Source organism: Nematostella vectensis, chromosome 14 (genome assembly GCF_932526225.1).
Source record: "Nematostella vectensis chromosome 14, jaNemVect1.1, whole genome shotgun sequence".
Classification (NCBI taxonomy): domain Eukaryota; kingdom Metazoa; phylum Cnidaria; class Anthozoa; order Actiniaria; family Edwardsiidae; genus Nematostella; species Nematostella vectensis.
Window position 1 is genome coordinate 4,403,709 of NC_064047.1, and position 15,922 is coordinate 4,419,630.

The 15,922-nt window shown below is 40.0% G+C and overlaps 3 protein-coding genes across 4 annotated transcripts; 2 read left to right on the forward strand and 1 right to left on the reverse strand.

Annotated features, from left to right (window-relative positions):
• The first annotated feature begins 18 nt into the window (after positions 1-18).
• On the forward strand, positions 19-15,819 carry LOC5510156 (2-acylglycerol O-acyltransferase 2). 2 transcript variants are annotated; one of them, XM_048722284.1, is made up of 8 exons: positions 50-441; positions 891-1,078; positions 2,849-3,068; positions 4,151-4,350; positions 11,253-11,363; positions 13,511-13,710; positions 14,402-14,715; positions 15,181-15,819. In XM_048722284.1, exons 1-6 carry the CDS (start codon positions 191-193, stop codon positions 13,522-13,524), a joined length of 984 nt encoding a protein of 327 aa, XP_048578241.1. In that variant the 5' UTR covers positions 50-190; the 3' UTR covers positions 13,525-13,710; positions 14,402-14,715; positions 15,181-15,819. The 2 variants fall into 2 exon arrangements, with proteins under 2 accessions (XP_048578240.1, XP_048578241.1); XM_048722283.1 differs by lacking the exons at positions 13,511-13,710; positions 14,402-14,715; positions 15,181-15,819 and having other exon boundaries at positions 19-109; positions 189-441; positions 11,253-11,905.
• LOC125559957 lies at positions 5,588-9,736 on the reverse strand. The gene has a single exon (XM_048722280.1). The coding sequence runs from the start codon at positions 8,609-8,611 to the stop codon at positions 5,822-5,824; it is 2,790 nt and encodes a 929-aa protein (XP_048578237.1). The 5' UTR covers positions 8,612-9,736; the 3' UTR covers positions 5,588-5,821.
• LOC116616972 (L-ectoine synthase) lies at positions 13,620-15,432 on the forward strand. Its single transcript, XM_032379266.2, has 3 exons — positions 13,620-13,710; positions 14,402-14,715; positions 15,181-15,432. Exons 1-3 carry the CDS (start codon positions 13,620-13,622, stop codon positions 15,430-15,432), a joined length of 657 nt encoding a protein of 218 aa, XP_032235157.2.
• Positions 15,820-15,922: the final 103 nt, after the last annotated feature.

A 15,922-nucleotide genomic window follows, 5' to 3' on the forward strand; every position in this document is an offset into this window, starting at 1 on the left:
ATTGCGTGACGTATGGGTACCCTGTGTGTATCTTGGAAGCGCGTCAACATTCTACTAGTCACGATGAAAGCGACCCGATTTGATCCAATATTATTGCACATGAACTAAGGTACAGGGCTTTGGTCCCTTTATATTGAGAATCGGATGTGTTTTGGAGTACGATTTATCGAGAAATTATTTATTGCCAGGCATGTCTCCTAACTGCGGACAATCAGGTCTCATCCAGAATTCTTTAGAAATCCTGTCGACAGCGCTTCTCTATACCACCGCTTTCCTTGGAGGATGTAACATTGTAGGGATGGTGTTCCTTTGCCTTCTTCTTACTCCTCTTTGGTTTGTGGTTGTGTTGTACCTTGGCTGGGTGTTTTACGATTGGAATGCACCGGAAAGAGGAGGTCACCAGTTTGGTAGTGACTTCATAAGACAGCTAGCACTATTCAGGTAAAACGGCATCATTCAGTGTTTCTCTGACAGTTTTTGTTCGATTTAAGTCTACCACCTAACATTTGCTGATGTATAATTATTTCATATTAAGGGTGGGTCACCATTCTTAGGAGAAGAGAGGCTGTTGGTTGAGTATAAGAATGTTGTTGCAAATTTACAAAACAATTTGTTAAATTAACCACCCACGTCATACAGTACATACAGTATTTGATTGAAAGCTCCCCACACCCCTATTTGACTGCCAAACTATGGGTCATTTCTTTTTAAAGAATTGTAAATTACAATCCTTTTTCCATATGATATCTATAACTGCAAATCCCAGCAAATCCTTTATGTGCCTTCTCTGCATGGGTAAAAGTGGGTGAACAGTGATGGAGAGAGCTGGTAACGATGCAAGATGATTATCCTTTGCCTTTTTCAGTCTCAACCATTCCCTTGTGTTTCAGGTACATAAGGGATTATTATCCAATCTCAATAGAAAAGACCTCTGACCTGGATCCTAACAAGAACTATATCTTTGGCTATCACCCTCATGGATATGTTGCAGAGGGAGCAGTAGTTGGGCTGATATCAGATGCTTGTGGATTTAGGGAACTATTTCCAGGCATCACAACACATATGGCAGTACACTCCTGTAAGTACACCACCTCCCCCCCCCCAATCCCACTCCAGACACAAAGCAAGGACTCTCTTTCCTAAACAGGGTATACATTTCAGGCCTCTCTGTCCTGAACAGGGTATACATTTCAGGTCTCTGTCCTGAACAGGGTATATATTTCAGGCCTCTCTGTCCTGAACAAGGTACATAATTATTTTAACCCATTGACTCCTGGCTATTTTTGATCTGAATTTACAAAAAACAGACTGAAAACAGATACCTTCCCCCTATTCTGAGTTTTATACAGCCCGTCAAAGTGAAACACAGCTGCACCTAGTCAGCGGTATCCAAGCTTTACAACAGTGCTTTGCGGTCCCCACTTTTAATCCCTCGTCGTTGTGCTGAAGCCAGCACAAGTTGATGGTTGCTTGTATTTTTCATAAAAAATACAGCTATGAGCATATTAGGAGAGTGTCTCAGGACATCATGAAGTCTTTTGGGGCATAATTGAGTTCTTTGCTTATGGATATTTGCAAGCAAAGGTGGATTCATGATGATTTTTTCTTGTTTGGCTTTGCCTGGATGAGAAAATAATTTTCTAATAAATCACCACAGCTCTCCTAAATGCTGTCTTTTCTGAAACCAAATTGATTCCAAAATTGTTTACACTTCTATTTTGGGTCTGTATGACCTGGAATTGATTTTTTTGGCTTCGGGGTGAAAAGACTTTTAAAAACCCATCTGACTTTGGGGAGAGGAGTGTTGACTGGCCCTCCCCTCGTGAATTTTTCCCTGGATCTCCCAGAATGCTTTTCAATCCGTAAAGGCATCTTCGTGGTTTTACAAGCCTTCAAGGAGTGGACATTGTGTTTTGAGGCCATGGAAAGGAACCTGGAGGATCAGAATAAAGGTATCTATTTGTGTCTTGAGCTGTGTTTGCTGATCTCTCTCCCTTGTGTTGTATTTTGAGCGTTTTATTGAGAGGGGTGATTCTGCTTTTCTTTCCTTGTTTGATTTGAAATTTGTCAAAGAACCTGTGCTATTATTTGGCTTAAGAGTAGTTGCCAACACCTTGGTTGGATGCATATCTTCAAGACCATTTATCCCTTAGACTGATGCCTGAGTATCTTTATCTTGTTGTGTTTAGTTTGCATTTATGAATTCTTTGGGTTGTGGGTACTTCCCAAAGCAGGGAAGGCTGGTTGAGGGGTCAATGTGTTAAGCAAGGCTGTGCTAAACAGGGTAACGATTTCGTTGCCTTGCTAAAACTCGTAACCACTGATCCTGCTGCCAATATGATTGCCTTGCTTTCTCTCACATGCTATACAGGGTCCTAAAATCAAGGGTGTTGTCCTAAACAGGGTCCTAAAATAAAGGGTGTTGTCCTAAACAGGGTATGGTTTTTCAGAATTTTTGTCCTAAACAGGGTCAGTTTTCGAAACCCCCAGTGGCACCCCTATACCCAAATATACCTGAGTCCCCCCCTCCCCGGGAGCAGGGGCTGTACATGCCCCCTGTGCCCTCCCCTAGCCGTGGGCTTGCAGATTCTGACAGAGACCAAAATTTCATAGCCCCAAAATAATCAAGGATAGAGCCTCCAAACATACCTCTAGTCTTTTTAACTCTTTCCCAAACTTCCAAGTATTTCTCAATGGGGTATATATAAAAATATATCAGAAAAGGTTTTCATACCCCTGCAAGAAATGTGTGGAAGCACCATCATGCTAATATCCAAGCACCCCCTTCTATCGCATGTTCTTGTTACTTTCTGATACAAATAGTATCTGAGTCAAAGCCTTTGTTTAGTCCCAATAAAAGCACTACTGCACCGGGAGATTTTGATGAGCCTTGGATTTGTAAATGCCTCACGGGAGTCCCTTGAGTGTATATTAACCCAGCTAGGCCCAGGCCACTCTGCCGTGCTAGTCGTTGGGGGAGCAGCAGAATTGCAACATGTCCGTCAAGGCACGTATGTTGTACCCCTCAACAACCGCAAGGGATTTATCAGACTGGCATTGGAGACAGGGTAGGTACCATTATCAGAGAAACCTTAAAGCCGCATTGTCACCAGTTTACTTCCGGAGGTCCGAGGGAAACCTCAACCGTTAAAAGACAAAAAAATCTATTAAAATCCGAGATATTTAACAGGCCATCCGCTCTAAATTATCAATCACATCCTCGAAGAGACTTCCAATAGACACACTGCTTTCAATATTTTGAAATATTTTTCGCAATTTCTGTTAAAAATCATTGGAGATTGTTACGTAATCGACCGGAAGTAAACTGGTGACAATGCGGCTTTAATATTGTGTAAGTTGGCCTTCTAATGGCATGGACAAGGAAAAGGAGGGTTTGGGAGGGGGCTCACCACGTAATTGAGATTAAAATTCAGTATTGTTGTTGCCACCAAATCGTCTTTTACATTCATTGTAACATTTTTTGTCCATGTTTTTTATGATATTATCCTTTTTGTGTGTTTTTGTGTGTATTATCTGAAGTCAGACTTAAAGCTGCATTGTCACCAGTTTACTTCTGGTCTATTTTGTAGCAATCTTTCTTTCAAATTGTAAAATTTTATTGGAAGTTTCTTTGAGGATGTGACTGATAATTTAGAGCTGATGGCCTGTTTTAGAGCATGGATTCTAATAGATTCTTTTTTCGGTTGAGGTTTCTGTCAAACCTCCGGTAGTAAACTTTTGACAATGCGGCTTTTACTTACCTACAGTAGTTGATAAATAAAGACAGACCTGTAGCAGGCCTCAAAATATTTTTTGGCAGGGGAGGGTAGGCAGGATACAGAAACTTTTAAGAAAATATTTGGGATACAGCTTGTGATATGATGATGATAGACAAAGTGTTGCTGATGGGATATGATAATTATATGATTATTATGATGTTGATGACGACAATGATGATAATGACAATGATGACAGTGATGTGGATGATAATGATTTTTATGATGACGACAATTATGATGATGATGATGATGATGATGATGATGATGATGATGATGATGATGATGATGACGACAATGATATTGATGATGAATAATGATTATGATTATATTGATGGTTAGACCTGTTTATAACCTGTAAGCTATCTTTACAGATCCCCTCTTGTTCCTGTCGTCGCATATGGCCAGAATGATGTCCTCCATCAGCTTGGTAACTCGGTTGGTTCTCCTTGGTGGCGATTCAACGGGTGGATGGGGGATGTCAGTAAAAAGTATCTCGGATTCTCCACCCGTTTTGGCCTGATCCATGGACGCTTTCTCCTTATGCCATATCGGATTCCCATCCATGTTGTAGGTACGTTCTTCCTCAGCCCAGTCTCTGGCTGATCGGATTTCCTGTGAGTGGGGTAAAAGCACAGGAAACCCAGTAAATGCGTTTAAACTAGCCTGGGCTAGATGTCCTCTAGGCGGGAGTTAAGTTATCGTAGATCTTTCTACTTAGCGTAGCCTAGGCCTGTAACTAGCGTGAGGCTATGAGGCCCTCGTACCCTGGTTCCAGAGCCTCGAACGTCTCTCTATTTAGTTGCGAGCTTGTGACGTCGCCTCGGTTAAAAAAATCTTTAAATAAACCAAATTTAAACTAGAGGTTTCAGATGTAGCTTTGACTTCTGTCTAAGATATTTAATGTTATTTCCAGTTGCCGCTGTTTTTGCTGTTGTTCATTATAATGCCACTTTCCACTTGCACCAAATCGCGCGCTTTTCGTATTGCCGTTGGCCACAGGCAGCCCAAGTTCATTATAAGCAAATACTCAAGCCCGTACCCACAATTGGCTGAGGGAGGGGGGGGGGGGTGCAGCCATAGGTATCATGTGGAAAAAGCATTGTATTTGAAAATTCCTTAATAAGAGATGACCCACCATGCACGCTCCCCCGTGTACGCGCCCGAATGAGTCTTGAGTTAACTTTTGCCCCTGTATCACCCATAAATGTAATAACACCCATAAATGCTACAACAACCATAAATGTAATAACACCCATAAATGTAATAACACCCATAAATGTAATAACACCCATAAATGTAATAACACCCATAAATGTAATAACACTCATAAATGTAATAACACCCATAAATGTTACAACAACCATAAATGTAATAACACCCATAAATGTAATAACACCCATAAATGTAATAACACCCATAAATGTAATAACACTCATAAATGTAATAACACCCATAAATGTAATAACACTCATAAATGTAATAACACCCATAAATGTTACAACAACCATAAATGTAATAACACCCATAAATGTAATAACACCCATAAATGTAATAACACCCATAAATGTAATAACACTCATAAATGTAATAACACCCATAAATGTTACAACAACCATAAATGTAATAACACCCATAAATGTAATAACACTCATAAATGTAATAACACCCATAAATGTAATAACACCCATAAATGTAATAACACCCATAAATGTAATAACACTCATAAATGTAATAACACCCATAAATGTTACAACAACCATAAATGTAATAACACCCGAGATCAGTAGCACAGTCACCTATCCATTTTGTGTTACACTAGGTTAAAAAACCAAAATGCTTTAATTTCCCTATTCAAAGGTTCTACAGGCTAATTATGAAGTATGTTTTGACAAACAGTTGAAATTATTTCATATTTTACATTATTTCATGATTTTTGTGATTTTTTGTGTTTTACCCACAATGCTTTGCGGGTGTGGCTCCCACTACAATATCACACAGAATACAGTATAAGTAACACTAAATACTTTAAAATGTCACTTTTCTCAAAGAATGGCAAGGATGGCTTCATTTTCCTTCAATGGAAGCTTGTAAATAAGTTTCTTGCCTCTTTTCTTAGTGGGGAGGTCACCACAAATATGGCGGACAGTGGCCGCATAAACAACTGCAATCCGTTTTTCGTTTAAGGTGAAAGTCATGTCATGAATATTATCACGGAGATAAAAATGCCCTTTCAAGACAGACTCTCCTCTCAGTGCAGTGTTGTGGTAATCATCAGTGTAGTCATGTTCTAGCTCCTCAACACCTGCTGACGTGACTTTGAGGAGATAGAAATCGTACATTCTATCACCTTCAGCCTCAATGGCAACAGTGCTGCCGCACGCAGCCAGATCTGCCATGTGTGATGCTGTATCATGTTCAAGAGCAGGCTGCTCTGTGGCTTGACGAGTGATAGCAACTGAACCATCTCTAGGGATAGTCACTTCTTTCCACTCATCAAGCCATGCCTTATTGGTACATGAATCTTCATCTTTCACAATGCAGCTCACACAGTAGCATGTCCGATGCCGTACTAGGACCTTCTCTTGCTGGGGAAGTGTCTTGACACAGTGCCATTTTCTTATGCCCTTTGCTTCCTTGAACTTTCGCCCATCACGGTTCCTGGAGACTGCACCCTCTCCTTTTGCAGGAACATAAAAGAAAACACGGCGCGTCAGCTGGGTAGCCGTTCTACGAGCAGCATAGCTAGTTGCTGCTGGCTCTGTAAAGTTTGCAACCAGATAAGCATACATGTCCTTTGCAGAATTGATTTTAGCTTTTCTGCGTAGGACGGCTTGGCTGGTTTTCTGCTTTACATGAGAGCCAGCAGCATCTTGCTCTCCTTTAGCATGGGAGGTTTCGAAAAAGCTTCTTTGGATGGGATATCCAAAATCTGCCAGAGAACATGACAAATCTCCAATGCAGTGTCGTGACTTATATTGTGCTGCGCACCCATCTGTAAATTCATGCAAGAGCTCAATGCTATAGCCCACATCGTTGACCAGGTAATCATGAATAAGCTCTTGGGCTTTGTGCACACTGTCATGGTCTTGCGTCGGATCATCGGAAACCACAAACAAGTGCTCTTTGATCAAGTGTGGCTCAGCCTCTGTGCTTGTGATCCCGTCTTTACTTTCAACAGCATGGCGATGTAAGATGGTAACATGTAGAGAAGCCTTGGTTACGTCAAAGAACTCTGATTGGATCTCATCTTGCTGGCGACACGCATACCCCTCAGAATAGTCGTGAATGCACACGACATGGCCAAGTGGCAAGTGTTCCAAAAGATTATCAAGTTGCTCACGTTGCCATTTAGCCATGAATGAATGCAGGGGATAGGCTTCCAAAAGCTTTTTGAAATATGTAAACATTTCTGAGGGTGGTGTTTCTTTGGGGACCAAGGCTATCTTCTTTTTCTCTTGACCATTGGCAAGGAATTTTCCAGTGGGTAGGTACTCGTACCTAGACCAACAAACACTTCCTTCATTGCTAGACTCCTCTGGAAGTAGTTTTATTTTCTCCACAGAGCATCTGTTGCAATCTCGCTCCAAGCACTCGATTTTATGGTGCTCTATCCCATCTTCCTTTGAGCATAAGGTTGCATCAGCCGCTTCTGTCAACGTTTTGAAAATGGGCGACTCTTCGCTCTCGTTTCCCGTCGTCTTGACCACACCCTTTCGAAACTTCATACATGCGTCGAAAAGAATTTTCGTTTCGACATGTTTTCTGCAAAGGCAAGATTTTCTGTCCCTTTCTCTTGCTTGTTTTACAAAGTAAGGTTTTAACATCTCGAATTTGCGTTGCGCTACTTTTACTTCAGGGTGAAGCTTCGCAAATTCCTGGAAAGCCTCCGTTTGGCTCGTTTCGAGAACATGCTTGGGGTGGGTTAAATACTGTTTTTTGCCAACTCTGTTTTTCACAAAGTCACTTTTGTCTCCTGTAGGACGACTAGCCGAACTGGCCCAGAAGCAGTAAATTTTTTCAACGTCTTCTTCTGGGAGCGCATCTCGTCGTGTTTTTCTTTTTACATAAAGCCAGCTTTCTCCTTCTCCCTTTAAAATCTCCTCCCTTGTTTTGATGGCTTTACTGATGCTCTTTTCGTTAAGGCCGACTAACTTTCCTAGGGACTTTTTTGCTCTCGACTTTTTTATATTATCTCCAAAAGCAAGTGATTTAAGTGCTTTGTAGGCAGCGCGTTTTTCGTTCGATCCCGAACGTTTGACGTGTTTCAAACCTTCAGAGATGTCCGACGCGAGGGCTTTCAACGTGTTACTTTCTTTTTCTTCTTCTGGAGTTTTCACTACCCCTTGCCTGGAAAGTATTTTTCTTGTTCTCGGGCTGTTTATCAAAGTTTCTAGTACTTCGGCTTTTTTCTCGGGAGTTTGCGGAAGTTTATCTTTGACCTTGTCAGTAACACGTTTTTTGGACGTGCGGTTCTTGAATCTCTCCCCAGTGTTCTGCAAAATTTTTTTCTCCTGTCCTTGTTCTTCCTTATTTTTCTGGCGGTATCTACGGACCCTTTCCCTTGTCTTTTCTCTTGCTATTTGTCTTTTTCTTTCAAGTTCTTCTCTGGCGGTAGCTCGTTGTTCTTTGCGTCTCTTCTTTGACGCAGCTTTCTTTATTTCCGTTCTTGTTCGTGACTTGCCTTTTGTCTCCTCTCGTCTCGCTTTTCGCCGCTCGATTACTTGAGCTATTTTCTTGTTGCGATTTTTCTCGTAGTAATCTTTGTCTTTTGCCCTTTTTATTTCTTTTTTCTTGAGTGCTGCAGCTTGCTTACGTGAAACAGGATTTTCCATATGAATATTCAAAGGTTAGCTTGTGTATTGTGTTGCCGAATGACCGACTACACGTGCTACGCACTCTCTGTGCAATACCCGCGGGCGTTTATTTTTAACTTATGACGCACAAAACCCCTGCATTTTGTGCTGGGACCCCCATAAATCTATTGTTCTAGGCATGTGATCTCGTGGAAGTCTTCGAGGACGAGGAAAGAAGCAAGCAGAGACAATATTTTGAAACATTTTAGCAGTTTTTCTTCGCGTTTTCTTCCAGCTGTAACGCTCGTTACGCTTTGTGAGCACTGTAATAATGCACAAAAGTGTTTCCGAATCATTGAAATTTGATTTTCTCGCTCAAAACTATTGCAATTCGGCTGAAATCTTTAGGGATGTCGGCTAAACACAAGCCCAAAGCGGGGATGTCGTAGTGAGTACCGTTTGATAAAAGTACTATTACTAAATTTTGTGTTTTGTGATTGCGATGGTGTAAAATTAAACTCATTTTCAATGTAACAGAAAGTGTTTCCGAATTATTGGTTGTCTTTTTTTCGCAAAAACTATTTGGTGGATTGTCTGAAAACTTCGCTTACAAGGAGTTTATTTGTTGCCCATCATAAAATTAAAATTTAGTTTATCACATTTGTTTTAATAGTACCTAAAATCGGTCATTATTTGTGGAGCAGGTTTGTTAATAACACGAGCGTTACATGCTGTTTAGACGCATCATCGATATTTTGTAAATCTTAATATCTGCAAATACAATAAATGAATTTGTTTAAAATTACTTGTATATGTTTGTTATATTATTATCCTTATTTATGTCGGTTCAATTTAGCAGATTTTTTCAAAGCCTTTAAGAAAATTTAACTAAAATGTTATTTTGTGATGCGGTGTTAGACCGGAAATGTAACGCGTTACATTCTAAATTTGCTGTGTTTATTAAATTTCTAGATTTTTGTCAAGAAATGTCTACTCAGAAATATAATATTTTTTCCTTGGTCTTGTAAATTGGTTATTGGACTACAATTATAAAAAGTTTCATGTGAAAAGCATAAGAACTGAGAGAGATATATACTATTTTGTGCGACAGTTTGTTGTTTTTGCTAAAATGGTGCCATGATTGTGCTACTGATCCCATAAATGTAATAACACTCATAAATGTAATAACACCCATAAATGTTACAACAACCATAAATGTAATAACACCCATAAATGTAATAACACTCATAAATGTAATAACACCCATAAATGTTACAACAACCATAAATGTAATAACACCCATAAATGTAATAACACTCATAAATGTAATAACACCCATAAATGTAATAACACCCATAAATGTAATAACACCCATAAATGTAATAACACCCATAAATGTTACAACAACCATAAATGTAATAACAGTCAACTGTTATTAACATAGAATTTACAGCTGTTCTTGATGACGTCATCGATGACGTCGTGTCGAGGCACCATATCGTTGCATCCCCTTGACACCTACATGACATCTGCCAAGTTAGACCGCCTTATGATTTTTCAATTATGAGATATGTGTATTGCCGTTTTTAGTGACGTCATCGATGACATCATGCCCAGTTGACATATCGTTGCACCCCCCTTAACATCTACATGACATCTGCCAAGTTTGGTTGTCTAATGTTGTTTCTACGAGTCAAAATTATAAGTTATAACATTTATGGGCGATGTGTTCTTACATTTATGGTTGTTATTACATTTATGGGTGACTGTTATTACATTTATGGTTGTTATAACATTTATGGGCATGTGTTCTTACATTTATGGGTGTTATAACATTTATGGGTGTTATTACATTTATGGGTGTTATTACATTTATGGGTGTTATTACATTTATGGGTGTTATTACATTTATGGTTGTTATTACATTTATTGGTGTTATTACATTTATGGGTGTTATTACATTTATGGGTGATATTACATTTATGGTTGTTATTACATTTATGGGTGATATTACATTTATGGGTGTTATTACATTTATGGTTTTTATTACATTTATGGGTGTTATTACATTTATGGGTGTTATTACATTTATGGGTGTTATTACATTTATGGGTCATATTACATTTATGGGTGTTATTACATTTATGGTTGTTATTACATTTATGGGTGTTATTACATTTATGGGTGTTATAACATTTATGGGTGTTATTACATTTATGGTTGTTATTACATTTATGGGTGTTATTACATTTATGGGTGTTATAATATTTATGGGTGTTATTACATTTATGGGTGTTATAACATTTATGGGTGTTATTACATTTATGGGTGTTATTACATTTATGAATGTTATTACATTTATGGGTGATATTACATTTATTGTTGTTATTACATTTATGGTTGATATTACATTTATGGGTGTTATTACATTTATGGGTGATATTACATTTATGGGTGTTATTACATTTATGGGTGATACAGCCCCTAGGGCTGGAGGAGGGTCCTCATTTTACGAAGCCATATAAACACCAAAGTATTTATTTGGGCCGCCTGTGATCTTACGAAAGAGAGAGAAGGCTACAACCCCCACCCACCACCCCCCTCTACCCCCGGTAACACCACAATCTTCTATATACACTATTGCTCATTTCTTTTGACTAATACTTTGTCTGTTTCTCAGTTGGACAACCAATCAATGTACTTATGACAGCTCAACCATCAAAGCAGGAAATAGACAGCTTGCACGCGTTATACTTAAATAAGCTTCGAGAACTGTTTAATAGTCACAAGGGCAAGTATAACGTTCCCAAGGAAACCGAGCTAATATATCTATAGAAATCTCAGGCAGGTCTGTTATTAGACAACTACGATGTTACACGCGCTTTCGTGGTATATTACAGGCCGTACTCCGCAAAACTGCTGAAAGGCATTTTTCGCAATATTTGAACAACCAACCGTGTGATTCTAGAATTTATTTTAGTTATCAATAACATAGTAAGTTTCTTGCATTTTTTTGGCTTTGCCTATCAAAAATATCAAGGCGGCGGCCCGGTTACGATAACAGAGTTACAGTATCAGCCAATGAAATCAGTGTCTCAGAACCTGAAAACACTTACACTCTTTTTTTGTTTTTTGAAAGAACGTCTAATTTTCAGTTGAGGCTGGGCCGTTCTTATCTCTGAGTCATTAAGGATGTTCTTAAATTTTTAGTGTATATAAGAATATAATACCCAATGAATTATTTGTAAGAGAATGGCAAAAATGATCAATAGCAATAAAAAGGTTGATACTTTGACCACAATTTGATTTGGCATTTTAGAACGCACCAGGACTGAAAAAGAGAAAAACAAAATCTGCTATCTGAGCCTCGGCATGTTCTTAGTCTTTTTTTTTTTTTTTTTAATTTTATACTATCTCAGGCTGGAAGTTCTTTTAAAAAAAAAGGTTCTTATAAAAAAGGGTATTCCATAAAGGTCTGTCAGTGAAAATTGTAAATGGTAAATGGCGGTTAAGACCGAAAGTGCTCATGGGTACCAATAATTCGTAAAGATTAAGGCGTTTAGCGACAATGTCAGAGCAATACATCGATACTTATAATCATGGATAATTGTATGATTTATCCATATTCTCCGGCATTTGGTAAAAATTTAATGAGACCCATGTGTTGTGACCAAAGAAGAGAGACGGATTTCCCTCAACGCTTTTATTTACGACTGCGTCCCCAAGAAAACTCTACGCCGAATTCGCCGAAAACTTACCCCTCAACGGGCGCTTTCAAAGGTCGCTACCGCAAAAGAGCGGTAACAAATTGTCACGAGTGGTATTCTGTTAATTTCTTCCTGGAAATTGGTGCGATCTCAATGTAATTAATGTGGATGAAAGATCTTACTAAGACCCTTCATCTGTATGAGTTTGGTTTGATTCAGATCAATTGCTATCGAATTAAAGCCAATTGTCACGAGTGGTATTCTGTTAATTTCTTCCTGGAAACTGGTGCGATCTCAATGTAATTAATGTGGATGACAGATGAGTGGTATTCTGTTAATTTCTTCCTGGAAATTAGTTTTCAAGACGCTTGTGTTCTTCACGAGTGGTTGTCACGAGTGGTTTTTACAAGTGTTCGTCACCAGTGGTTTTGTCACGAGTGGTTGTCACGAGTGGTTGTTACGAGTGGTTGTCACGAGTAGTTGTCACCAGTGGCTGTCACGAGTGGTTGTCACCAGTGGTTTTGTCACCAGTGGTTGTCACGAGTGGTTGTCACGAGTGTTTGTCACGAGTGGTTGACACCAGTGGTAAAAAAACGTTTTGACCCCTGCTCAAAAGAGCTCTTCTGCGGTAGTGACCTTTGGGAGCGGCCGCAAAGTACGCTGGATCCTCGAGCATGACCTCTCATGTGTGACTCGCATAAACTAAATGTCAATCAAACGTCTGACGTAACAACGTTACGCGAAGCGCAGCATAATTACCTCTGCTAGTACACACCATGGCTCCTTACATTCAGAACTGTCTATCGCCATTTGCCATTTGCGCTGACAACCTTTTTGAAATAGTTGTATAATGGTATGATATAAGGGTGAAGGGCTACGGTAAAACTGGCAAAATGACAGTAATTTCTAAAAATAGGCGAAAACTGACCGCTTGGCTAGCCAGGTCAATCAGCTTACTGTCAAACACAGCGGTGTCGTTTTAAAATGTCGTTTTAAAATAACGTTACGCACTCAAAATTCGTTAAAAAATGTTTAGAGTTATAGGATTAAAAAACCCACAGGTCGATAGCTAACACAAAAGAAAGGAATACATCGAGATATAAGAACAAAAATGGATCCGTCAGTGCCGTTAAAACCGGTAAAGAACAGGTTTTCTAGTTACTGAAGCGTATCCTAATCATATCAAATTCGCATATTGCGTAAATAATCTATTTAATTTGTGGTTTGTCAGAGGGGACAATATGAAAGTCTTTCTTGCCAACAAACAGCCCAAAGTCGCGATCGGAAAGACCCAATTCCGTGGAAAGATCCTGACTTCACTTGAGGATAACGTGGGGTTTATGTTTGCGGAGGTTAATCTCGAGAATGGCTTTACAGGAACACTTATCCAACCGTACGATGAACACAACCACTTGTATTACTTTGTACAAGGTATGAAGGGGAAATTGAAGTTTTGAATTTTAGTAGTACGGATACAGGCCTGTGGCCTGTACCCAGGGGGGGGAAAAGGAACAGGCGAACGTAGCCCCCAAACAACGGCCGCAGGTCCACTTTCGGTTCTCAATAGACGTGCTATTTGTAGACAAAACTATAAAGCATAAGCTAGATCAGTCTGGTTTGTAGTCAAGTCCGACAATAAACATCCCGTGGAGATACAGCAAAGGCATAAAAAAATCTTTTTTTGTTTTTTCACCTCCCCTCCCAGAAAAATTAGGTCCACTTTTTCGGATTTCGCACCTCTTAAGAAAAATCCTGGGTACGGGCCTGGGATATTGCTTGAGCCCCCTCGAATAATTAGAAGCTTATTTGTTGAGGTTCTGGGAAGACTGTTATACATTGTATGTTGTTAAAAGGCATTTTTTTATTACAAGATAAATGGATTTTAAAATAAGCGCTTCCCTCGTATAAGGTACAAACGAGAACGCGAAAGAACAGAGACGCGACACATATAAGTTAACTGATAAACACAGGAAGAAAAAGGCTCTTCTAGCAGGGAAGGCATTCCCGAGCCTAGCTGGAGTTGAGCATAGAGGATTTTAGACAAGTTTCGCCGCGCTAGAAAAGGGGGTGTTTTTATATTCAGTGACCACCCCATATATTATCAGCTATATCGATATTTCAGGGAAATGTGAGGTGGCAATTGAAAATAAAGAAATATTCGTCGCGACCGCTGACTCAGTGCTTGCCTTGTCATGGGAAACTCAAGCTTCGATCAAAGTCTTGGAGCATGCGCGGATCGTCATTGTCTCTGTCCCTCGGGATCCTGCTATGAATCCCGCGAGTGCAGTGTTTCGCACTATGAAGAGCCTGCAAGACATGGACCGCTGGGTGGACTATGGCAAGGGTATCAGTCGGCGATTTTTCACGAGAAAAGACGGGTTTAACATCACGGTTACTAATACTACGATTGCCCCCAACGAGAAGGCACCAATGCAGGTAACGGGAACGAGAGTGCGTGGTTCGGTTTTTACTTCAGGGAGTAAAAATTCTGGGGTTAGGGGTATGTCTTTGTTCTTGTTCGTATCATCGGCCCGAATGCTTTCCGAGGGTTTGTTCATCCTTCGTCGGCACTTCGTGCCGACACTACGCGTATCCAATATCTTTATGGGCCGGACGAACAAAGACCGTGTTGACAAACATAATCCACTTCATAATCCGAGCCCCACACCCCCAACAGCGCAACTGATTATATCTCCCCTTACAAAACAATCACACATGACGCGTTGCATAACAAAGTGGAAAGTGTTTATTTTCGTAACAATCTCAATCGCGCGGTAAATGAAACACATTTTGCCGTGCTCCCTTGCTTGCACCAAAGGTGGCTTATTCTTTCAAACTTAAAGCTGGAATATACTCTAGATTTTCTAGATGCGTTTTGACTCTCTTGATCTGGTTGTACAGTACCGGCACCACTACGAGGCTAACTTCATGGTTAGAGGGAGTGGCAGCTACACGTGGAATGATGGCGCTAGTACCCAGGCCTTCAACGAGACAGACCCAGACACGCGCGACGGGGTCATGTACTTACTGGATGATCACGACGCGCATGTCTTAACTGGGGGACCCGCTGGTGCAGAGATTGTACTCGCGTTCTTCCCCGCGCTGGAAGGTGACGAAGTTCACGACTTTAGCGGTGGTTTCTCCTCCTACTAGAACGATTTTTTTGTGTGCCCCCGAGCGCACACATAAAATAGGCTCGATTTCAAACTCGTTTCTGTGAGGCCGCTGGAAAATAGAACCTATCCGTCCACAAAGAGAAGGAAGGAAAAAGTGTAGAAAATTCAAAGGTTCTTGAGGATGAAAGAATTTTTTTCAGAGAAAAAAAACAGTTTTACTTAAACTGATGTTGCACTGTCAATTGTCATTAAGAGACATGTTGTTTATGGACTCTTTGATCCAACAAGATTGACATGATATGGTAAGAGGGGTTTCAGCCTGGTCTACCAATACTGCATTTTGAATAATTATAAAATAAACGCAACTTGTGTAATCGTGTAAACTTGTACTACACACTAAAGAGAATAAAGGGAAGCTTGTATATTTGTTTTGAAGCCTAGTCTCAGGTATTCATATTGGGTTTCCTGTGCTCATAGATTAACTGTGCACAACTGTAGGTCCTGGGACGACAACAGAAAAACCGTTC

What these genes read in the sequence shown, in the direction of transcription:
- LOC5510156 (XM_048722283.1), top strand. Translation starts at nt 191, where the DNA reads ATGTCTCCTAACTGCGGACAATCAGGTCTCATCCAGAATTCTTTAGAA. An exon ending in ACATATGGCAGTACACTCCT is followed by an intron (nt 1,079 to 2,848) that starts GTAAGTACACCA and finishes GCCTTTGTTTAG; the next exon opens with TCCCAATAAAAGCACTACTG. An exon ending in GATTCCCATCCATGTTGTAG is followed by an intron (nt 4,351 to 11,252) that starts GTACGTTCTTCC and finishes TCTGTTTCTCAG; the next exon opens with TTGGACAACCAATCAATGTA.
- LOC125559957 (XM_048722280.1), bottom strand. Translation starts at nt 8,611, where the DNA reads ATGGAAAATCCTGTTTCACGTAAGCAAGCTGCAGCACTCAAGAAAAAA.
- LOC116616972 (XM_032379266.2), top strand. Translation starts at nt 13,620, where the DNA reads ATGTTTGCGGAGGTTAATCTCGAGAATGGCTTTACAGGAACACTTATC. An exon ending in CTTGTATTACTTTGTACAAG is followed by an intron (nt 13,711 to 14,401) that starts GTATGAAGGGGA and finishes TCGATATTTCAG; the next exon opens with GGAAATGTGAGGTGGCAATT. An exon ending in ACGAGAAGGCACCAATGCAG is followed by an intron (nt 14,716 to 15,180) that starts GTAACGGGAACG and finishes CTGGTTGTACAG; the next exon opens with TACCGGCACCACTACGAGGC.